Raw genomic sequence first — 22,954 nt, 5'->3', positions numbered from 1 at the left:
ATCTTGTGCCATATTAGGCCTAGAATGAAATAAAATACCTTAATGGACCTTTTTGGGCCATAACTAACCTAATTAGCCCTAATGGGCCATAAAAATCATTTCTTGATTTATTTTGGGCCAAAAACTATCTAATTGAATCGTAATATAGGCTTAAGCATACAAGGCCCAAATCTTCTTCTCTCTTTTCTCTTTTCTCGGCCCAAGAAGAAAAAAAAACTAGTGAAATAAGGAGGGTTAGCCACCTCCTAATTTCCTTGTGGATTCCTATGCATCATCCCATACATACATGCAACTCTATCTCTCTCTTCTTCTTCTCTTCATAATACTCTCGGCCAAGGGGAAAACACACACACACACACTCACAAAATTCCTCCCAACTCTTTCCAAATCCTCTCAAGAACACTTGCAATCATTCTTTAAAAATTTCAAGACTTAGAGCTTTTCAAGGAGTTTCTTCCATAAAAACCATCATTCAAGGTAAGTTGGTACTTGAATCCACGATCTAACTACATCATTTCATCAAAAATGTCTTCTAAATCTATTCAAACTCGTGATTTTGCATCTTAGAACACATCTAAGCCAAAGATCCTCCAAGAAGCTTACTAGGCCGAGATTTTGCATCAAACGTCTTCCATTCTTCTTCAAAACCGAAACCACAAACTCAAGGTGAGCTTCATACCCCTCTCTTTTCGGTTTTCATAAGTTTTATGGGGGAGAATACAAGCAAAATGTGTAGATCTATGTGTATGTGTGTGCTATGTATGATTTTATGCATGTATGTGTGATTTTATGTGTTTTTGTGATGAATATGTAATCAAAAGGGAAGATATTTCGAGATTCATACCATAAGAAGGAAAAAAAACATGATCTAAGTTATATTATACTAAACAAGTCAAGAATAATAACTCATAAGATTGTGATAAACATATTTCAACATAAAACCCATTTTTGGGCTTAAATTGTCAAATAACAAAAGTTGGGAAAAAAATTGTCATTTACGGTTTCTTAAGGGTCAAAGGAATCAAAAAAATTATAATAAATGATTTTATGAATATTATTCACTTTAAAGGACTTAAAATGTAAATATTAGCTTAATGGGCCAATTTTTGGGCTTTTCGGCCCAACAAGCCCAAAGTTACGAAAATTCCAAATTTTAAGGGGATAAAATGAAAGTTTTATCAAAAAAGAGGATAAAAAGGGTAAAAAAAATCATTTCAGGGGTTAAAATGCTTTTATTTACCAAAAAGGATAAAAAAAATGTTAAGTTTTTGGATTTTGGGCCAAAATTGTAAAAGTGGCAAAAGTTTGGGTTTTAAACCGAAAAACACTTTTCTGGAAGGACTGAAGCTGCCAAAGAATAAACTTTGAGCTAAAAACATCATTTGAACAAGTTTATGATGCAAAAGTGTCAAGAAAAGGTCTTAAGCGTTTAAAATGTCTTTTCTTTCATATAAAGGACTAAAATTGTTGTCTTTACAAAAAGAAAGGGGCTGAAAAGGTTAAACCACTATTTTTAAACCAATTGTTTTATTTCTAGAATATTGAGTCAATAATGCAAAACTACGACGTACAAAAATGGAAAGACGAATACACGCATAACTCCAAGCATCGTTATAAACAAATCGATCGGTCTCGAGTCGATACCAAAAAAATAACAATCGTTCAATCAAACCCACCAACAATCGTACAATGCCTAAGACAAGTAAACATTCCAAAAACCTTGTGCAGAAAGTCTCAAATCATGCTTGTTGGATCTTGAAGTCCATTAACATGATCTTTGGGCCCAAGGGGATAATGATTATATGTTATTGGGCCTTCTATGACCCAATTCCATATAAAGGGACCTTCAATGGCTTTTAAGTGCTATTGGGCCCTAGGGACCCATTAGTATTGCTAGTAAGGTCTAAGTAATCAAATGCGAGATGGGCCAACGTGTCTTTTGCATCACCGGCAACCTAAAGTAAACTCACGGAAGTAGCAGGACTTTGTACTCCTCTTTTCCTCGTGTGCTAGTCTTATGAGTAATCAAAGTAAACAGATTCAGGTTGATAATTGATAGTAATCAAGGTGGTTTGGATTTAAGTGAGTGATAATGGACGACACCTCTAAGGATCATTCGTAGTCTGGAGTTATAACTAGTCATCGTCATGAGTGGTTATAACAATTCACAACCATTAATTAATCCAAAACCATCCGAGTAATCAAGGAAGAGTAATCAAAAATCATTCATTGTGGCGGTATATCAATTTGAGAAATCACTGTATTTTATGTATTTGGAAAACATCGGGTTTTCCTGGGAAGTTCAACATTTTCACTTGTACGCTTAATACTAAGTCCTACAATTATACATGTTTTTGAAATCATTGTGCATATATGTATGGATCTTCACACTTTTTTTTACAAACAATGGTCTTTTCAGAAAATATCAGATTTTCTGGGTTGTTCTTGTTCAAACTACATAAAACATTTTTTTCACATCAAACATACTTATGAACTCACCGACATTCCATATGTTGACCGTTTTTCAAAATAACTTGTATTCTCAGGTAACAGGTAAGCTGAGGAATAAGTACCAAGTATGTTAGTGTGTTTTGCTTATCAAAACTATCAAACAATTTATGTATGAATTTGTAATGTTAAAACAATGTACTTGATGTGAACAATGTCGGTTGTAATATATTGATGCATGGTGATGTTTATGTTATGATTCATGTATATTCATTGTGATGATAATCAATTTAAGTCCCACGAGCCCTTGGACGTTTCCGCCGTCTGGTTCGGGGGTGTGACATCAGTTGCAACCCATCTATACCCCATTATAGGGTTCGACATCCCCGTCGAACATATCGCCCCGTGCCCCAGCTCTGATACCATTTGTAACATCCCCCTCTGGCATGTATCACAATATTGTCCGCTTTGGGCCACTCGACATGAGGACTTCCCACGGGGTCACTCGTCCCGGTACTCCTCCCGCCTGAGCACGCTTAACTGTAGAGTTCTTAAAATTACCTATGCAATAAACAAGGATCTAGTCTCAATCTACCATTCAAACTACCCCCAATAGACTAAAGCCAAACATGGTCAAAGTCAAATATGGTTAAAGTCAACGGTCAATGGTCAATGGTCAAAAGTCAAGGTCCACATTAGACCGAGTACGCTGCGTACTCCATCTCTAAGCATGGCATAGAGTCACATCCCTGAATACAAGGTTCAATCAAGTTACACGTTATGTACCCTTAAGCATGCCTTACGTACCCAAACTTACGCCATGTGTAAGTCATTAAACCCCATCTCCAAGTTTTTCATCTACGCTGCACGTAGAAAGCCATCTACGCCTTGTGTAGATTAAAAGTCCACACTTAGACTTGATAGTTAAACAAATGGATTAACCATCAAGGACAACGTGTTACAAGCTCAAAGTAAGATCAATTTTGAGTGCTTGTAATAGCTCTAGAAAGTTTAAAAAAAAACTCCTCTCTCTCTCTCTTTATCTCTCTCTCTCTCTCTTAAATTTCACCAAAGCTTGTTTGGTATTTGTCTGAAGTTGTTAACTAGTTTTGTTGTCGCCCAACAATACCCTCCTATTTTTATTTTTAATCAAACTGAACTGCTAAAACCCAAAGGAGTAAACAAAAACGACTATTTGTTAAAAGTTTTGAAACCATATGGACCATATGTGAGGTTTTCGAAATTAGAAACTATATCCTAGATTTCGGGAAACCACAGGGACCATTTATGAGGTTTTTTTTATTAATAATAATAATAATAATAATAATAATAATAATAATAATAATAATAATACACTACAAGAATAATGGGCATTAGCGGCGACAGCCACCTTTAGCGGCGACACATAACTTTCGCGTCATGTGTCGCCGCTAAAAGGTGGCTGTCGCCGCTAATGCCTATTGACCCCGATTCGCGTCGAAATATGAGGTGAAACCCTAGCCGTTGATTTTTTCTCTAATCCAAGGACTGAAAATCAATATCGTACATACCAATACCGGCGACACCAATAGCGGCGACGGTGTCGCCGCTAATACTTGAAAATTTTGACCGCCAAAGTTTCCCCCCAAAGTTGTCGCCGATAATACTCAAAAATTTTGACCATCAAAATTCCCCCCAAAGGTGTCGCCGCTAATACTCTATATGTCGCCGCTAATACTCTTCGCAGATATAACCCCCTTCAGCTCCTTCTTTATCACCACCATGCTTCTCTGCCGGATTACACACTACGACATGCTTTCTATATGTTTATTTTAAATTTTGTATGTAGAATGTGTATTTTATATATGTATGTGTATTTATATGTGTTTATTGTATGCATTTGTGTATTAGTATGCATATATATACATATATATGTGTATATATACGTATATGTGTGTTTTCATATGTGTATTATGTATGTATTTGTGTATTAGTATGTGTATCATGAATGTATATGTGTGTTTGTATATGTATGTATATGTTTTTGTATGTGTATTATGTATGTATTTGTGTATGTATGGATGTGATTTTGGTTATATGTTTTTATAACGATTTTATATTTTTATAACAGTTTTTATAATTTTATATTGTTTGTTTTGTATATAGAAAGAAGACAAAATTAAAAAAATGGTCCCTGTGGTTTGTCAAAAGTAACAAACTTAGTCCCTATCTATTTTTTTGATGCATTTGGCCATTGTGGTTTGTAAAAGTTGCATTGGAGGTCCTTTTTCATAACACTGTCAATTTTAGCCGTTTGGGGTCATTAAGTTGGGGGTATATTCGTCTTTTTACGTTTGCTTCTCCACCCCCTTTAATAAGCCCTAACCAACGTTCACAAAAATCAAGCTAGCATCTCTGAAATATCGAAGCTCTCCTCTCTTGCAAGAATGGTGATTTGTACGTGTGGAAGTGTTGCTGTGAGAGTCACATCTTGGACGGACCTCAACCCAGGAAGGCGATTCTGGTCTTGTGCTCGAAATGGTCGAAGCTGTCCATTTCTTGGGTGGGTGGATGATCTGATGTGCCATAGAGCTGTGGATGTGATTCCTGGCTTGCTGAGGAGAATGAACAATGTTCAAATGATGTTGATTCAAGCTCGTGCAGATGTTGTGAAGCTCAAGTGGATGCTTATTCTGTCTTGGTTCTTTTTTTTTCGTTTATATACATATGCACTAAGTAGTAGTTGGATTTGGGGATGTATTTGGTCAGTGTATTTTGGATATGTAATGTCGGATGGTGTGTAGAACTGGAATGGGATATTACCAGTTAATTTTGGGATGGGATGTCATGTATTAGAATGTTAATGTAATGTATGGTTTTAGTTAATCAGTTTAATGGCATTTTGTCTTATGTTAATTATAAAGCATTGTTTTTTTTATTATTGATTAGGAATATTGGAATGGAATGGAAAGAGTTGCGTCCATTTATCAAAGATTGGAATGGAATGAGTTGTGTCCATTTATCAAAGATTGGAATGGAATGAGAAAAATACAAAATCAAAACCCTATAAGTAAACAATGGAATGGAATGTGTTTTGGTCATTTATCAAACAATGGAATGGAATGAGTTTTGGACATTATCAAACAATGAAATGGAATGAGTTTTGGTCATTATTAAACAATGGAATGGAATGAGAAACACACCATATCAAAACATGATAACTGAGATCATTATAACCAGAAATGTAGCATGACATATGGCTAGTATCAACTTAATTACATCACTAATTTAGGTAGTTGCAAAAATATGTAATTATCTAGATTAAACATGTTTTAACAAAAGCATCAACACAAGTTTATAATCTTAAACAAAAGGTAGCCAAATAACTTGATTAGTCATGCTTTCATTTGTATCCAACTTCACTTAGGTCCTACTTGAGGCTTTTTTCCCCTTGTCTATCTTCTTTGCTCTTAACCCACCCATGAAATCTTCACTTGATCCATCCACTGAACCTTGACTTGTTACACCAAATGCATCTTTATTTGATCCACCCACACCACCTTGACTTGATCCACCCACTGCTCTCTGACATGACCCCCCTTGCCCCTTACATGTTCTAGAGTTATGTCCTTTGTTATGACACTTGGAACAAGTAACAGTCAAGAATTTCCTAGATAGGTTTTTTGACTGGTTACTAGCCATATCTATAGCCCTCCTCCTTTTTTTCTTTGGCCTTCCAACCTACAAAAATATTAAGGAAATGTTAAAACTGGATGAATAATAAACTATGTTAACTAACATTCAACTTACTTGTGTGTGATGTGTAGGTGGTATAAGAGTGGTTGGACATCTAGATTTTGGCCACATGCTCCTGCCATTGATTGGATCTATTTTGTTACAGTACATTGCCCTCCATGTTTCTAGCTTATAACAAGGATGCACCCAATATTCAGGTTGTTGGGCTTTTTCACCATTTTGAATATGTTCCCATATTGCACAAACTCCATGCCTGCAGACTATCCCTGTTATCTCCCAATACCTACAACTACATGTACCCTCTTTCAAGTTGACCACATACTGATCAAACATCATACCAGTCACTTGATATTTTCCAGAACCACAAAAGAGTGCCCTATATTTGCTTGCAGCTGTTTTGATTGTGTCAAGTATGGTAGTTGCAGTGGGGGTTAATAGACTTTTGCATTTATCAATTTCTTTTTGTACAATGCAATGTCTCTTCATCAAGTACACTCTTATGTACTCCAAACATGTAATTATAGGCTTGTCCCTTCCATGCTCTAGCTTAGAGTTGAATACTTCACACAAATTGTTTAAAAGACAATCTGAATGGGCTCTACCTGAGAAATGAGACCTAGCCCAATGAACTGGAGGAATCTTACTTAGCCATTCATGAGCCTCTGCACTGAAATCTTTGAACTCATCCATTGACCTTTCAAAGTGCCTAATGGTTGTATGTGTAGCACACCTCCATAAGTGATCTCTAAACTCTTCTCCCCTCCATTGCAACTTCATGTTTTCATGTATATGTCTCAAACACCATCTATGCTCTGCATTTGGAAACACTTTTGCTATTGCAGGTATTATGCCCTACATATAATGTAAATTATAGTTAGTATTGTTACAAGCTTTAAAAGATACTTATGTTATATGTATTATACCTTTTGTCTGTCAGGTACAAAAGTGAAGTTGCATGATGCATCCAAATCCAAATCATCACCAAGGCATTCTAAGAACCATGTCCATGAACTTGTTGTCTCAGCTTCCACAATTGCATAAGCTAGTGGATATATTCCATTGTTGGAATCAAGACCTACAGCTGTTAGAATTTGTCCAGGGTGTGGTCCTTTCAAGAAACATCCATCCAGTCCTAATAATTCCTTTTTTCCAGATTTGAACCCCAACTTAAGTGCTCCAAGACAAATGTATATCCTCTTGAAAATACGAGTTTGAACATCAGGATTTGGTTCATTACACACTTCTAACTTCACTGTTGTACCTGGGTTATTAGTTTGTAACTCCAAACAGTAATCTCTCAGCAAATTATATTGCCTTTCATAGTCACCATACAGTTGTTCCTTTGCAATCGATTTAGCCCTAAACACCTTCATTCTTGATATGCTTAATTCCAAATCCATTTGAAGCTCTTCTTGTAAGGCTGTTACTGGGATGCGAGGGTTGGAATCCACTTTTTGGAGAATAGTGCTTGCAAGATATCTAGATGTACATGCCTTCACATTTCTACTTTGTAAGCATAAATGCTCATCAATAACTGTCTTCACCAACCATTGTTCCTCTTCCGTAGATCTAGATATCTGAATAGCAAAAGGACAAGAATCTTTTTGTGAAATTACAGTTTTGCCCTTCGATGTGGCTTTACTTACAGTGGAGGGCCCACCATCAGTGGAATCTGGAACCACCCCTTTACACTTGACTCTTACTCTCAATTTTTCATTTTTTGCCATGTATAGGCCCCTCCTTGTTTTTATTGAAAGCATCTTCACGTGACCTTGTATATCTTTTTTGGTTTTAAAAGCTTGACCCACAAAAAATGGTGTAACATGAACTACCCCGGAAGAACAAGGCACCTTCTTGTTCAGTTTTTTTAACATTCTCTTCCTTAGGTCTTCCTCATATCTTGCACTTTCAAACTCATCATTGTTGATCACACCTAAATCATCATCTTGATTTAAATCTAATTCTATGTTTGGACCTTGTCCAAACCATTCAACCTCATCCACACAACTGTGAAACTCTCTCATATCAACCTCCCAGTCATCTAAAATAGCTTCTGGGTCAACAATGTAGTCAGAATCATCATCTTCTTCTGTATGCTCTTCTGAATCATCTTTTGAAACCTCTGCATGCCCTTCTTCATCTTCTTCATCTTGTTATTCTTCAGCTTCAACCTCTCTTTCAAACTCACCTATATTCTGATATCCATCACTACTAAAAGGTTCAAAATCATCTAGCATTTCCCTATGATTCTGGCAATTAATATCAACTGTAATTTCTTGCATTGTATCAGTTTCTTCTGGTACAGGGAAATACGAATCATCCTTAAACTCATTAACCATGTCTTGTTTGTTTGGCTCAAAAGGAACTAAGGACATGGAAAAATCATACACACCATCTTCTCTCTGAGCTTGATTAGCTGATTCTATAAGTGGGACATTCATGTCTAATTTCTTGCTACACGAACCAATTCCCTTCTTCTTAGGCCTAATCCTATTAAGCTCAGGAGAAGGATCATCATCCAGTTGCTCAATAACAACTTTACTTGGGGACATGAAGTAAGTATGAAGTCTTGTAGAACCATGTTCAACGTACACATTAATCACTCTGTTTTGAGGGACAAATTGAGTCATAGATATAACGTCTTGATCATTTCCTAGAGCCTTCAATCCAAAATCTAAGTCTAGATTAGGAATTCTATAATGATAGTACATTGTGTCATCCGCAGAATACCCTATCTCACGAATCATGTCATTTAGATCATGAACTGAAAAAAGATCAGTGTCAACAAAGTCATAGAATGCCAACCTTCCCTCAACGTACTTTCTTCCTGGGAACTTTGAAAAAAATCCACCATGATGTATTTTTAAAGTGAAGAAATTGTCATGACCATCTGAAAAAGAAAAATCATGAGCCTTGAATATATAAAACAAGAAACACCAAACAAAAGATGAAACAACTTACTGTAATCTTTATCAAGGTCGGGTGCAATCGTATGAGGACGACGTAAATTCCACATACAAAGTACCATTTTCAGTTGATAAAACCTAAAATCAGATGGGAGGGATGAAGGATGAAGATCGTCAAGATGATCAATAGGCTAAGGTGAAGAGGAGAAGAATGGGGTTTCTTGGATCTGCTTAATGAGGATAAGTTAATGACGTATCGTTGCCTAATCCATCTTAAATGAGCGCCAAATGTAAAAAGACGAATATACCCCCCAACTGAATGACCCCAGACGGCTGAAATTGACGGTGTTATGAAAAAGGACCTCCAATGCAACTTTTACAAACCACAATGGCCAAATGCATCAAAAAAATAGATAGGGACTAAGTTTGTTACTTTTGACAAACCACAGGGACCATTTTTGTAATTTTGTCTAGAAAGAATGTTTTAAAAAAAAATATTAAAAAAAGAGAAAACTACAATTAGCGGCGACACTTTTAGTGGCGACGGCAAGTATTAGCGGCGACTAGCTTATTAGCGGCAACATTACTCATTAGCGGCGACAGAGTCAATAGCGGCGAATTTTATCATTAGTGGCGACAAACTGATCAATAGCGACGTGACAGTACCGGCGACTCATTACCTGCGACATGTCGCCGCTATTAGTATTACCGACGACTTTTGGGACTTTTGCCGGCGACTTTTATCGCCGGTAATAACCTTTTTCCTTGTAGTGATAATAATAATAATATAGTTATAATCAATCTAATACTAAAAAAATCTAATTATAATTAAATCTCATAAGAAAATAACAATCAATAATAATTATATTTATAATATTAATAATATGCAATAATTATGATTATATTTAAATTAATAATAATATAACAATTAATATAAAATAATAGTAATAATAATAATATTTAAAGGAAATGGGGAAAGACAAAAATAAAAGAGAGGGAAAACCAAAAGAAAAGAAGGAAAAAGAATTTTAGTTTATGATTCCCGCACATTATGTTTCCTACAAAATTCCTATGCAATAGTAATATTAAATAGTAATTAACATCCCGTTGGTTTTTTTGTTGGAAAATTCCGACCCTTTTCCTACAAAAACTTTGGGGTGTCTAATTTTAAATATTATTTAATATTTCATCGGATTTTTGTTGGAAAATACCAGCTCTTTTCCTACGGAATATTTGAGGTATCTACTTAGGGCATCTATAATGTATTGAAATTTATAAAGTTGAATGGAGTGCAACATCATCATTCATTATTCCATACAAGTCTATTCCTTTTTATCCCAAAATGCGTTAAACTCTACAAGTTTAATAGAACATATTAAAAAAATATTTATTTAAATATTTAAAGACTTTCTTTTTTCCCATTGAAGAGTTTAATGACCATTGAACTCCAAATTTATTGAATGCCAAGGTGGCATTTCACAATGGTAGAGTTGTATCCATTAAATGACAAGTAGGTATGACACCTCATTCAACTCTTCCACTAAACTCTCCATTATAGATGATCTTAATTTTGTCGGTATTTTATAGGAATTTTGTTGGATTCCACTTTTATTGAAAGTTTGTCTTATATCTTTCCCATTGCACCATGATTAATAGATTTTATATAGCATGTGGTGCCTGCAATCTATGTGACTTGTGCCGAGATGATTAACAAATGAGTAGAAAGGTTAAAAAAGGAGAGGTCATGTTGTGAATTGGATGTGTGGCCTTATCTTCAAACTTTATCCAGCGATGCACGTACAACATTTGGTAGTAACTTTGAAGAAGGAAAGAGAATATTTGAACTACAACGTGAAGTAGCAGTGTTAGTCATAGACGCTATACAATCGATCTACATTCCTGGATCGGGCTGCTTATCTTTCCGAAAAATATTTTATTACATCGTATTTCTACTGATCAAGAGACGGTCTAATATAATTCAAACACAAATATTAGGTTTTTGCCAAAAAAAAAACAATAACAGGATAAAGAAAAATGACCAAGAAGCGAAGGCCACCATAAGGACTATCATTGACAAACGAATAATCGCAATGAAAGCTGGAGAAAGTAGTAAAGATGACTTGTTGGACATACTTTTGGATTCAAATTACAAAGCAATTAAACATGGGAATAAGAATTCTGGATTAACCATTGATGAAGTGAACGATGAGTGTAAGCTTTTCTACTTTGTTGGACAAGAGACCACTGGAATCTTACTAGTTTGGACTATGATTTTGTTGGCTCAACACACAAATTGGCAAGAGCGTGCCAGAAAAGAAGTTTCACAAGTATTTGGGCATGAAAAACCAGAAATAAATGGGTTGAATCGTTTATAAATTGTGAGCCTTTCCATACCTTAATAAAGTCATACATCCTCCTATGATTCCATATATTTGTTTCTCTCCAATTATGTTTTTCAGGTTAACATGATTCTACATGAGGTTCTTAGAATATAGCCACCAGCAGTAGGACTAGGACGAATGACACATGAGCAAACTAAATTAGGGGACATGACATTACCAGCTAGAACTTTCCTCCGGTTGCAGAATATGCTTATGCACCATGATCTTGATATATGGGGTGATGATGTGAGCGAGTTCAAGCCTGAAAGATTTTCTGAATTGAAGGTGTCTCGAAGGTGACCAAGGGACAAACATCATATCTCCCATTTGGTAGGGGTCCACGAATATGTGTTGGATTAAATTTTGCTTTGTTAGAAGCAAAAATGGCAGTCACCATGATTCCGCAACATTTTTGCTTTGATCTCTCGCCCTCATATTCGCATGGTCCGCATACCATTGTCACTCTTCAATCTCAGTTTGGGGCTCATTTGATTTTGCATCAACTCTGTCTTTGAGCACATGTTTCTTTTATTGTCCTTTGTTTATGTTGCATTGCAACTTTAATTACTCATACAAATAGACACTAAGTCATATTTATCGTTTATATCATAAAAATCCGATTTTGAGACTGATTTTTTTTAATCATAAATTAGACGCTCGTTTTACCAAATTTGTTACAACTCTGACCGCTTAACCGGTCAACCTTCATGATGGTGTGCACACTCGCTCCTTCCTATAGCTCATTGTCACATCACCATCGTGATTAGCCTTTAATGCTTAGTCTCCGTCTTAGGATATTGGCCTTAAACAAACAACCCATATTTCCTTCTTGATTCAGCATTAAATTAATCAACATTTTCAGGTCGATATGGGATCTAAAAGACGACACAAAGAAGTGACCATCGACATCTAGTGATATGCTACAGATTGCATGTGGTACAAAGTTATCTGGATGAAGCTCATGTGCCACTTGTGCAAGTTAAAGTTAGCTAGCCACGTTTGATTTTTGTTTTCTTCTACTAAACTTGTGAACCATCTTGACAAAGATAACGATAGAATCTTTTACTTGAGATTCGAACAACATTATCTGTATATAAAATTTTTGTGGACATACATACTCATACATATAGAACTTTAAGGAAAAGTCATGGGTGGAAATGATTTAAAATATTATTTTCTGATCTAAACAAGGGATTCAGATATATTATTTGATGTAGTACAGCCTCCAGTACTAGCTAGCAACATTCGGCCCTTCCCATTTTAGTCTTTCCACAGCAACCCTTCTTACAAAGGCTCCTACCTGGCATTGAACCGCATGGTATTGGTTTTGGTTTTGGTGATCCACCACTTCCACTACCACACCCGTCGGGTCCATCATTTTGTTGTATGGGGTCATAATCGCAATTTGTAGCTGCATACATCAATTTCAAATCTTTTTAATCTTTATGGAAGGACAAGTTGTATATGGACTCTTATATATTACTATAATTAAGGTAGTTTGATCAGAAAATCTGGAAATCGATTATGAATGGATTACAAATTAGCGATAGACAATTGATAGTAAATACACGAATGAAATAATTATAGTAAACAAAAGCAGAAGGCTATAACCGAACCTAGTTGGCGGACATGGTTGTATGGAGTCCGAGCAGTGGCGGTGGTTGTAATGATGTGAAATGATGAACTAATGACGATGAGGATGATAAGAGCCAAGGTAAGTCTTCCTCCTTTTAAGATTATGGCCATTTTTTTCAATGATTGAATGAATATATATATATATATATATATATATATATATATATATATATATATATGAATGTGTGAGTAACCATTTATATATGAATGATCTATTTATACACGATCATTCCCCAATGGTTTGTTCAAACATTGACCAATTGTTTTAGTCAACGATATAGTCCGAGTAAAGGAAATCGGTAAGAAAAGAGTGTGGCGCGCAGTTGTTACCTATAGCCGCCTAAGAAATCCTACCTTCTTGCTCATTTCCTGAACTTTGTCTGTGCAGTTTTGTCTTGACTTCCAACAAATGTTTGATCAAATATATTGGGGTGGTCATCTACTCATCTTCGTGCATGTATCACATATGGGTATTGCTAACATTTTTATTTATTTATTTATTAGCGAGACCCATATATTATATGGGTTAATTTAAAAAATAATTAAATATAAAGGTTTAAATATTTGATAATTTTGAATTAATAATAAAATAAGAAAAATAAAAAATTATTATAATGGAAATGTTTTTTATCTTTTAAATTTAAACAAATAATTAAAATAAACAAACAAAATAAACTAATGAGATTTAATTTGGAAATTTTAAAATAAGAAAGTAAGCCCATTAATGAAATTAATATTTATTTATTATTATATTTATTATAATTATTATATTAAAGTATTATGTGGAATTTATTAAAATAGAAAAATCCATAAAATGACATGTGGAAAAAAATTAATTCAAAATAACCACAAAATAACATTTGGCAAATTGAATGAGAATGTGACATGTGGCAAAAAAAACTTTCATTTATTAGAGTAGACTAGATGTAAGACCCGTATATTATACGAGTTTTATAAAAAATTAATATAAATCGTTAATAATTACATATTTTTTAGTATTAATTTTGCATAAATACAAAATTCTATAATAAATAAATTAACTATTTCAATATAAACAAAATAAAATAAAAAGGTACATATTTATAAAATGATGATGACAATAATGATGTAGACGTTAAACATGAATTAATTAAAACTTGCTACATATATAAAAATAAAATAATGAGTAAGTAGGTAAGATAATGTATAATAATAAAAACAAGAGAAAATGACAAAAATAGCCATTTACACTAATTGCATTACAAAAATAGCCAAAAAAAATCGAAATTACAAAATTAGCCAGCCATTTCACAGATGGAGATGTCCCATCTGCGAAATCAGCATCTCATCTGCGAATGTACAAGCACCTAAAGCACAGTTGTGCTTTAGGTGCTTGTACATTCGCAGATGAGATGTCCCATCTGCGAAATTGAAGTCTATCTGCGAAATGCCCATCTCTTTCACTATATAAACGTTTTTTTCTCCATTTTTCACCCTTCTCTACACAAAAACTCTCTCTATCTTTGGGCTTCTCTCGGGATTTTGGCTAGTTTTTGAAGAAAATAGAGGATTATGTCAACAATCCCGCAAATATGGTTAGATTTTAACTCTTTTAATGTTTAAACTTTTTATTTTATTTTATCATTTATTGTATTATTTAGTGTTAAAAAAGGGTAATTTTGTTGTGTTTGATAGTTTTAATATTTCTTTAGTATACTTGAAGTTTAAATGCTATTTTGTTAGTGTTTGTTTGAATGTACAAATAGAGACTGCATAGATAATGTTTACAATTTGTTATTTTTGTTGTTTGTTTAGTTGTTGTATAACCTGAAAACTTGTATATTCTTATCGTATAATTGTTTATATAAAATGAGAAATAGTTAAATTATAGTATGTGTAAAATAGTCGTTTGTATATATATTTGTCGTATAAGTATAACATTTGTATAAGTTGAAAATTTGTCGTATATATATTGTTAGAAATTGTTTGTGTTTGTCGTATAAGTTGAAAATTTGTATAAAGTGGTCGTATAACTTGCAAAATTGTTAATTTGGTTGTCGTTTTATTTGAAAAATTGTTTGTTTATATGGTTATAAAATGTTAGTTTTAGTTAGAAAGGTAAAAATTGTTTATATATTTGTCGTTTAAGTTGAAAATTTGTTTAAGTTGAAAATTTGTCGTTGATATATTTGTCATTTAAGTTGAAAATTTGTTTAATAAAATGTTTATATAATTATGTATGATATTGTTTTTTATCGTAAATATATTTGTTGTATAACTTGGAAATTTTTTTATATATGTGTATGTTATTGTTTTTTATCGGAAATATATATATATATTAGTAATTAAGAAATTGTATTTGCATTACTAATTGTTTATTTACTTATTGCAGTTCGTAATCATATATTTTAAAAACAAAATATTTTTTAGTTCTCTAATTTGTTTTTGTGTTTTTTTTGCAGCATGATTTTAGTTTTATCAATATGAAAGCCTTTGCGAACTTAAAAGGCTCGGGCGGTAACATATGGGAAGTATTTGAAGTTTTAGATGATGCCAGACGTGCCATTTTCAGAGATACCGTAATCATATATAACCAATTTTGTTTTTTTGTTTTGTTAGTTTCGCTTGGGGTAGCTATCTCCGGGATTTTACTTATGTTGACCTTGAGGATACATGGAACAAAATACATAATTATTTATCACTTTCTGAGTGTCGTCAAGCTTTAAAGTACTCCGTCTCAGGATTTACGGCTCCAATAAGGGTATAAATTTTTTCTTATATTTAAATTGTTTTATTGTTATGTTTTTTATTTTAATTTTAACTTTTATTACTATAATTGTAAAAAATTGTAGATATGGATATATGAGATGATTCCGGCTGTTCGTGCATGAGGATTTGTATTGAGAAAAAATAAAGACTTGCCTCGGATGAAACGATGGAGTGGAACAAAAAAATTGAAATGGATTGACGTGAACAAGATTTGGTCAAAGATACAGGTTTATAAATTTTTCGTTTATTATTAATAAACTTGATTATTATACTTTTATATACATTTTTAATATGTTTAATTTTTTAGGAGGGGCAACCACCAAGACAAAACATGTTACCGGGTGATGGTGAGATGACATCTTGTTATTATATGTCATTTCAAGAGTATGTATATGGTGAAGGGAAAGCAGTTCCATCCCCAGTACGGGACCATTTTAGGAGACAAGACGAATCTTCGTCTAGTATGTCGTCCGGTGGTCACTCTCATGGTAGAGGTCGGGGTAGTGGGAAACACAACGTAGACGAGGTGTTGAAACGGCTACATGTACTGGAGCAGCATGTGTTTATGAACCGACAACCTACAGAGGTTTTTGTTGAAGAAGTGAATACTGAACAATTTTGGAACGACATTAGTTTTGATGATCCGATAGTGTCACAAAGAAAATATGATGAATAGTTTAGTTACACGCTACATTATTTTTTAAATTTTATTAACATATATGAATACCTGTGTTCATATTTTATATTTGAAAATATAGGTTGTGCAAGATGAAGTGATGAATAAAAACAATACAATTGAAAATGTTTTTGGTGATATTCAAGACGACAAGGTTGTTATAGATATTACCTTTACAATTTTAATAATTACTTTTTAATAATGTGTATTTCGTTATTAAGTAAAAAGTTATATTTTTAATGTAGGTGTTGGAGGAGAGGAATCACTATGTGGGGAACAAATTTGATGATGATGTGTTTGATGTAAATGATTATAGTGAAGTTAAAGAGGTTCTTATAGTTACATTAACTTATATTTTGTTTTTAGTAGATTAAATCATTTATTTAATTAGATATTATTGCTTATTAAATTATGTGTATTTCGTTATTAAGTATAAAGTTTTATTTTTAATGTAGGAGTGGGAGGAGAGGAATGACAATGCGGGGAACAAATTTGATGATGATGTGCCGGACAAAGACGAACTAAGAATAACGGGAATTGTAGATTATTTTGATGAGTATGATGGCAAAGAAGTTACACCCGATAAACCGAGGACTCGAAAACCATCACAATATTTGTGCCCTCCTTACACCGAGGTATTCGTTTTATTTATAAACTGATGATTTTATGTTTATGTGAATTATCTGAAAGATATAGATTTAAACATTTGAATATTGTTTTTAGTTGCACACGACACCGAAGCAAAAAAGAAGAACAAAAAAGAAGGTTGATATCAAATCAACAAGCCCCGTTCCTCCTCCAATTTTTGGTGTTGCTCATGACTTCTTCATGTTGCGCCTGCAACCTTACGTAGCATGCGGTGAGGTTGTCATCCAAAATTATATATTTCATTCATATGATGTCCAGCATCGTTTGCTTAATTTCGTGTTAGATAGAGATTTTTGGAGCTCATTGTTTGGGCATACACACGACGGATGGTTGGAGTCAGCGGTAAATTAATTGTTAATTTATTATTTTAAAAGTTAATTGTTTTTTAGTCAATAACAAAACTATCATGTGTGCAGCATATAACCATTTGGTACCGACTATTGATGGAGAGACGGTTTGAGAGCGATCGACATACAATAATGGCTCCAAATTTTTTTGTTTCTCATGCTTTGGAAGAAGGACAGGACTGGAGGGCGTTTATGGCTGGTATTGCTACGTACCCCAACTTCATGGTTGCTTGGTGGGATGTTGATACGGTAAACTTAATTGTTTATATTGAAAATAATATCATTATTTTTGTTATGTTTTTGTATTGTGATGTAAAAAAAACATAATATTATTTTCTGATCCTTATACAGGTCTTATTGCCGATTCATTCATCCCCTAATCATTGGCTATTTGGGGAACTACGATTAGCGTCAATGGAAGTGCATATTTATGACAGTGTTGGTAGAGGGGCTAATGAAAAATTCAAATCTGAAGGAATCTTTTCCAAATTTGAACGTCAGGTGGCAAATTATTTGGACAATATTAAGTATTGGGCCCGGAGGAACATCCCAAGGATTCCATTGAATATGCAATTCATTTATGAAGAAAATGTTCCCCAACAAAGTAGTCATTTAGGAGATTGCGGTGTTTTTGTTTGTATGTTTATGGAGCAATTTGTTTCAGGTCAACCAATACGTGTTCTTATTGACCCAAAAAATGCAGCTTTAGAGTTCCGTCAACAGATGGCAAAAAAATTTTGGGGGTCTAGTCTTGGTCCTATGTAGTTGGATTATATAATTATATATCTAAATTAATGTTGGATTTGATTATTAGTTTATTTTTACAGTTTACTCAACGGATGGCAAAAAATTTAACGTTACGACAATTACAACAAATTAATGACCTACTAATTACTTATCAATACATACAACATAAGAACGAATACAACATTTGTTTTAACGTTACAAATACAACAATTTATTGACCTAACAACTTCAAAACCATAAAAACAATATTGAAAAGCTTACAAATTGTAAACAAGAACTGCCAAGAACAACACCCAACTACAAACCAACGCTATCTTTAACTTCTTATTTTCTGATTGAAAGAGCTTATTAGAGTTAGCTACTTTAGCTATTATCATAGATGATTGGTCCTTCTCTTCATCAACCCAACTAATAAACCCGCATTTTGGTCCCTGTTAAATTTACCATTTGACAGTAAGAAAATAAATTTTTGTTATGTAAACACGAGGGTTTAAATTTGAATGACGTTAACAACATGATACCAAATATGGGCAAGCATAAAACAATCTTCCTAGGTTTTTAGCTGTCCCCGAAATCCTAACGATACGTTCTCCTCCGCAATTGCAGTATGTCATTAGCCTTCTTTTTCTTTTAAATCGGAGTTAATTTCTAAGTTAAATTTTTCATACTGAGTTACACCCATTTATAGAAGAAATCATATTACAGACAATTCTTTTTGACTATGAAATGAACTGGTTTGACTATGAATTCAAAAAGTTGAACTACGAAATGCAGACAAGTACATTCTGTAGTATTGTCATGTCGGTCAGTGAAATTTGACTATGAAATGAACTGGTTTGACTATGAATTCAAAAAGTTGAACTACAAAATGCAGACAAGTACATTCTGTAGTATTGTCATGTCGGTCAGTGAAATTTGACTATGAAATGAACTGGTTTGACTATGAATTCAAAAAGTTGAACTACGAAATGCAGACAAGTACATTCTATAGTATTGTCATGCCGGACAGTGAAATTTGACTATGAAATGAACTGGTTTAACTATGAATTTAAAAGGTTAAACCATGAATTTTGAATAGTAGAGATACAATATTTTCTATTTATAATTGCATTTGTTTCATATTGCATTTGTGTGATGATTGTAGAGCACTATCATCGGTATTGAAAATGAGTACTTACAGCGAAAAAAGCTTTTCTCAACTACCAATTTTCTTGCATAACCTTCAAAGAACAAATCCTAATACCTTCACAGCCATTAAGAAAACCGATACCAACCGCTTTCAATTCTGTTTTGTGGCTTTAGGTTGCGTGGTATAACATACTTCTTTTATTGAGTTATATAATATTTCATAGTAATGTATCTTGATTAGTTTTTACTTATCACTAATATGTATTCGTTTTTATGTAGATTCGTACCTTCCTTAGGTGCATGATACCGCTGATGTATGTGGGTTATTTACCCCTTCTTGGGAGCTATCTGACAACAATGTACTTCGCAGTGGCTTTAGATGGAAATCATGAACCACTACTCTTAGCAATTGGTTTGGGAACCTTAGAGTGTGAAGAATCATGGAGATGGTTCATGAAGAGGTTAAAAGATTGTTTAGGTGAGGACATAGAGGTTGGTTTCATAAGCAACCTGTGTGATAAAATAGACTTTGGTGTTCAGAGTGCCTACCCAGATTCCTATCATGGATATTGTCCTAAAGATATAGCTCGAAAGATACGTGAGTCTGTCGGACATAACAATACAGAAGTCGAATCGTTGTTTTGGAAGTCATGCAATGCATATAGCGTTGATGATTTTTACTTGTGTTTGGAAAGGTTGCAAAGTGCATGTAGGAAACCACCTTTCTGCACCTTGCTTATGAGTCCAATTTACTGGCTTGACGATATACCGATTTCAAAATGAACACGAGCATTTTTCCCAAAAATACGTTACAATGTTAAATCGATTGACGTCCCTGAAATTTTGCAAATTATATCCACACGTGAGTTTCCTATAACAACGATAATTGAGTTAATCACCACGTCGATACAATCAAAGTATGCTGAACGGGCCGAAGTGGCGGGTAAGGGAGATTGTTATATTTAGTTTTTTTTTTATTGTGCTACTATTTTTATTAAAATATCAAATTTTACAGGGAGGTTGTCTAGTGGGTTGACCCCTTACGTTGAGAGTAAGGTTCAAAAATATCTCAACAAGTCTTATAATTGTAATGCAAGACGTTTGTATGGGGATACATTTGAAGTCGATGACAATTTTGCCACCAGCAACGTACAACTTGAACGAAGGGTATGTAGTTGTGGTAAATGGCAAAAAAGCGGTATACCATGTGGCCACGCTATAGCATGTCTAAGAACCCGTACATCTGAATCCATTCACGGAATGGTTGATTACAAGTTCACTAATTATGTGTATCGACTTGCGTATGGATCTGAGTTGGTGAATACTATACCATCACATGTGCATTGGGAAATACCAAATGAAACGGTGGTCCTGTTACCTCCCTCAATGCAGTAGTTATTCATGTAGCACCTTTATGTTTTATGTATTATTATGTATTAGTTTTTTATGTCCCCCGTTTTTATTTTAGTGCCGTGTTACGTATTAGTTATCCATGTACCCAGTTTATATTTTATGTCGTATTATGTATTAGTTATTTATGTACCCCATTTATATTTTATGGCGTTCTATGTAATGGTTATTGAGGAAACAACATACATTAAAAGAAATGGACGTTTATTAAATAGTAACGACTACACACATACAACAACAAGCAATTTAAATAACGAAAAACAACTAACTTAACCAACATGCATTTAAAAATAAGGGACATTCTTTAAAAGATTCCATGCATCTAAGTGGGTAAACTCGCTACCATCAAATTCAAAACAGTATAGTTCCAAAGCCACCTGCTGTAGAATGTTTTCATCCGTATTTGCATGTTCGTTATCCAACTCGTTATAAATACGTTGGAATTGTTTCACCTTCCAAGAAATTAGAGCGGTCTACATGAAATATTGTTTATCTTTAACAACCTTCCAAACTTCCTCATATTCGAAGTCTCTGCCGTCATGCTCACAAAAGTAAAAATCTGTAACAACTTCCAAGAACTCTTCTTCGTCACGATAACGAACATTGTTACGTTTCGCATAATTACATGCTCGATTGAACCATGTCACTTTTTCCTTTACATCCATCCACTTAGTAACAACATCTGATTTTTCTCTTTTTTGTCCTTCTCCCATGTCATGGTTAAACAAAGATGTTATGCGAGTCCATTCATCACCAATTAGGCAATGCGGGGGAGCAAGTAACGATACACCATCCTTAACACTTAGCCAGCATCGTGTTAGAACTAACACCTCGTGTGTCGTCCATGGCCTTTCAGAATTGGAACCAGGTACTTCATTCGAAGAACTTGCTGCATTCGACGACACTTCTAATAATGGGAGTTCGTTTCGTTTAGGTGATTTGGGTGTTTGGTTTTTAGATCTTAAACATCTATTTATATAAATAAATAGACTATGAATTAATACTTTGACTACGAAATGGTTATATTTGGACTACGATTTTCAGCTTTATATAGTGTTTTATCATGTCAAACTACTGTCATTTATCTCTTGTCACTTAAGGGTCCCACTACGATGTGCAGGTTACTATAGTGACTTGTCATTACTGTCTAGTCATTTCAAAGTTGGACTTCTCATTACTGTCTAGTATGTATAAATACCACTTATAGCTCCAGTTTAATACAATATCGACTTTATTATGAGTTCCTCACACAAATTCGAAATTTGCTCATGCAACGAAGTAGATTGTTACTACTGTGATTCGGTAGATCCTTTTTTTACACCCTCTTCAGCCGGGCCATATATGTCACATGAAAATTTTGAAGAATTAAAGAAGGCTGAAGCACAACAAGAAGAGGACAAAGAGTCATCCCGAATTCTCACTCAACTTGCTAATGATATTGAATCGGAATGCAAACAAGCTCAAGAATGGATTGACCTCAATCAAAACAAAATCAAAGAGCATAAAGATTGGATAAAAAAGAGTAAGAAGGCAATCAAAACGATTAAAAAACGGCTTGCTGAGAAGGATGAGCAGTTGATACACATTATGGTAAAAAAGGATCGTTTCGAAGACAAAATGAGAATTAGGGATGACTATATAACAATGGAGAAAGAGAAGTACCCATTACAGTTCCCTGAGTTTAAAAATTAGTTACAAAGTTGTTGTAATATTATCATGAAACAGATTAGGTTGCAAAAGGATCGTTTGTTGTTTTTTTAAATAACATGTTGTAACTGTTAAAAAAAATCTGCAAACTATATTTTATAATATAAAGGCTTCATTCATTGTTATAATCAACAAACTTAACTAAAATATGAAACCATAACAATGTCTTGTAAGAGTTAATAAAAATATTACAATACATAATAAGTAAACAACTCATCATTACTCTTAATTTCAAGGTTGTTTTATATCAAAATCAGTGTTATAGGTTTGTGAGCAACCCGCTGAACCACCAATATTATATGCCATTTCTGCAGTAGAAATTATGTGACCTGCTCTGCTACCGGACGCCCTTCCAGTAAAATTATTTCTCGTGTGTCCTAGTTGACCACATGTAGAACACTCTTTTATAATTGGACCCTCGCCTTGGGATGGAATGCG

The 22,954-nt window shown here is 33.9% G+C and overlaps 5 protein-coding genes and 1 long non-coding RNA gene across 8 annotated transcripts; 3 read left to right on the top strand and 3 right to left on the bottom strand.

Moving 5' to 3' along the window:
* The first annotated feature begins 4,874 nt into the window (after positions 1-4,874).
* On the top strand, positions 4,875-5,470 carry LOC145029558 (uncharacterized). The gene is made up of 2 exons (XM_078978063.1): positions 4,875-5,128; positions 5,377-5,470. The coding sequence occupies exons 1-2, from the start codon at positions 4,875-4,877 to the stop codon at positions 5,468-5,470; spliced, it is 348 nt and encodes a 115-aa protein (XP_078834189.1).
* A 210-nt stretch (positions 5,471-5,680) lies between these two features.
* On the bottom strand, positions 5,681-8,749 carry LOC145028785 (uncharacterized). The gene is made up of 2 exons (XM_078977522.1): positions 6,238-8,749; positions 5,681-6,168 (listed from the first exon to the last, which is right to left on the bottom strand). Exon 1 carries the CDS (start codon positions 8,205-8,207, stop codon positions 7,101-7,103), a length of 1,107 nt encoding a protein of 368 aa, XP_078833648.1. The 5' UTR covers positions 8,208-8,749; the 3' UTR covers positions 5,681-6,168; positions 6,238-7,100.
* LOC145029557 (uncharacterized) lies at positions 5,851-6,873 on the bottom strand. Its single transcript, XM_078978062.1, has 2 exons — positions 6,238-6,873; positions 5,851-6,168 (listed from the first exon to the last, which is right to left on the bottom strand). The coding sequence occupies exons 1-2, from the start codon at positions 6,871-6,873 to the stop codon at positions 5,851-5,853; spliced, it is 954 nt and encodes a 317-aa protein (XP_078834188.1).
* Positions 8,750-12,542: 3,793 nt separating the features above from the next.
* Positions 12,543-13,226, bottom strand: LOC145030729 (uncharacterized). Its single transcript, XR_013676690.1, has 2 exons — positions 13,087-13,226; positions 12,543-12,881 (listed from the first exon to the last, which is right to left on the bottom strand). It is a non-coding gene; the product is annotated as an uncharacterized LOC145030729 (long non-coding RNA).
* Positions 13,053-18,334, top strand: LOC145030728 (uncharacterized). Of its 3 annotated transcripts, XM_078979130.1 has the most exons (12): positions 13,053-13,184; positions 13,494-13,575; positions 14,635-14,679; positions 15,547-15,845; positions 15,937-16,080; positions 16,161-16,439; positions 16,612-16,683; positions 16,775-16,858; positions 16,985-17,164; positions 17,253-17,519; positions 17,594-17,773; positions 17,876-18,334. In XM_078979130.1, exons 5-12 carry the CDS (start codon positions 16,012-16,014, stop codon positions 18,287-18,289), a joined length of 1,545 nt encoding a protein of 514 aa, XP_078835256.1. In that variant the 5' UTR covers positions 13,053-13,184; positions 13,494-13,575; positions 14,635-14,679; positions 15,547-15,845; positions 15,937-16,011; the 3' UTR covers positions 18,290-18,334. The 3 variants fall into 3 exon arrangements, with proteins under 3 accessions (XP_078835256.1, XP_078835257.1, XP_078835259.1); XM_078979131.1 differs by lacking the exon at positions 14,635-14,679; XM_078979133.1 differs by lacking the exons at positions 13,494-13,575; positions 14,635-14,679 and having other exon boundaries at positions 13,071-13,184.
* Positions 18,335-19,756: 1,422 nt separating this feature from the next.
* Positions 19,757-20,794, top strand: LOC145029556 (uncharacterized). Its single transcript, XM_078978061.1, has 2 exons — positions 19,757-20,108; positions 20,415-20,794. Exons 1-2 carry the CDS (start codon positions 19,757-19,759, stop codon positions 20,792-20,794), a joined length of 732 nt encoding a protein of 243 aa, XP_078834187.1.
* Positions 20,795-22,954: the final 2,160 nt, after the last annotated feature.

This window comes from Lactuca saligna, chromosome 2 (assembly GCF_052625555.1).
Source record: "Lactuca saligna cultivar CGN05327 chromosome 2, ASM5262555v1, whole genome shotgun sequence".
In the NCBI taxonomy this organism is placed as follows: Eukaryota; Viridiplantae; Streptophyta; class Magnoliopsida; order Asterales; family Asteraceae; genus Lactuca; species Lactuca saligna.
Note: the sequence above shows the minus strand (reverse complement) of the source record. Positions and strands in the feature narration are given on the sequence as shown.

Coding starts and splice junctions, on each gene's coding strand:
- LOC145028785 (XM_078977522.1), bottom strand. CDS start 8,207: ATGAGAGAGTTTCACAGTTGTGTGGATGAGGTTGAATGGTTTGGACAA.
- LOC145030728 (XM_078979131.1), top strand. CDS start 16,012: ATGAAACGATGGAGTGGAACAAAAAAATTGAAATGGATTGACGTGAAC. Junction 16,081..16,160: donor AGATTTGGTCAAAGATACAG/GTTTATAAATTT, acceptor TTAATTTTTTAG/GAGGGGCAACCACCAAGACA. Junction 16,859..16,984: donor ATTATAGTGAAGTTAAAGAG/GTTCTTATAGTT, acceptor TTTTTAATGTAG/GAGTGGGAGGAGAGGAATGA.
- LOC145029558 (XM_078978063.1), top strand. CDS start 4,875: ATGGTGATTTGTACGTGTGGAAGTGTTGCTGTGAGAGTCACATCTTGG. Junction 5,129..5,376: donor TGGATGCTTATTCTGTCTTG/GTTCTTTTTTTT, acceptor ATTATTGATTAG/GAATATTGGAATGGAATGGA.
- LOC145029557 (XM_078978062.1), bottom strand. CDS start 6,873: ATGGATGAGTTCAAAGATTTCAGTGCAGAGGCTCATGAATGGCTAAGT. Junction 6,169..6,237: donor CACCTACACATCACACACAA/GTAAGTTGAATG, acceptor ATATTTTTGTAG/GTTGGAAGGCCAAAGAAAAA.
- LOC145029556 (XM_078978061.1), top strand. CDS start 19,757: ATGTACTTCGCAGTGGCTTTAGATGGAAATCATGAACCACTACTCTTA. Junction 20,109..20,414: donor GGAAAGGTTGCAAAGTGCAT/GTAGGAAACCAC, acceptor CAAATTTTACAG/GGAGGTTGTCTAGTGGGTTG.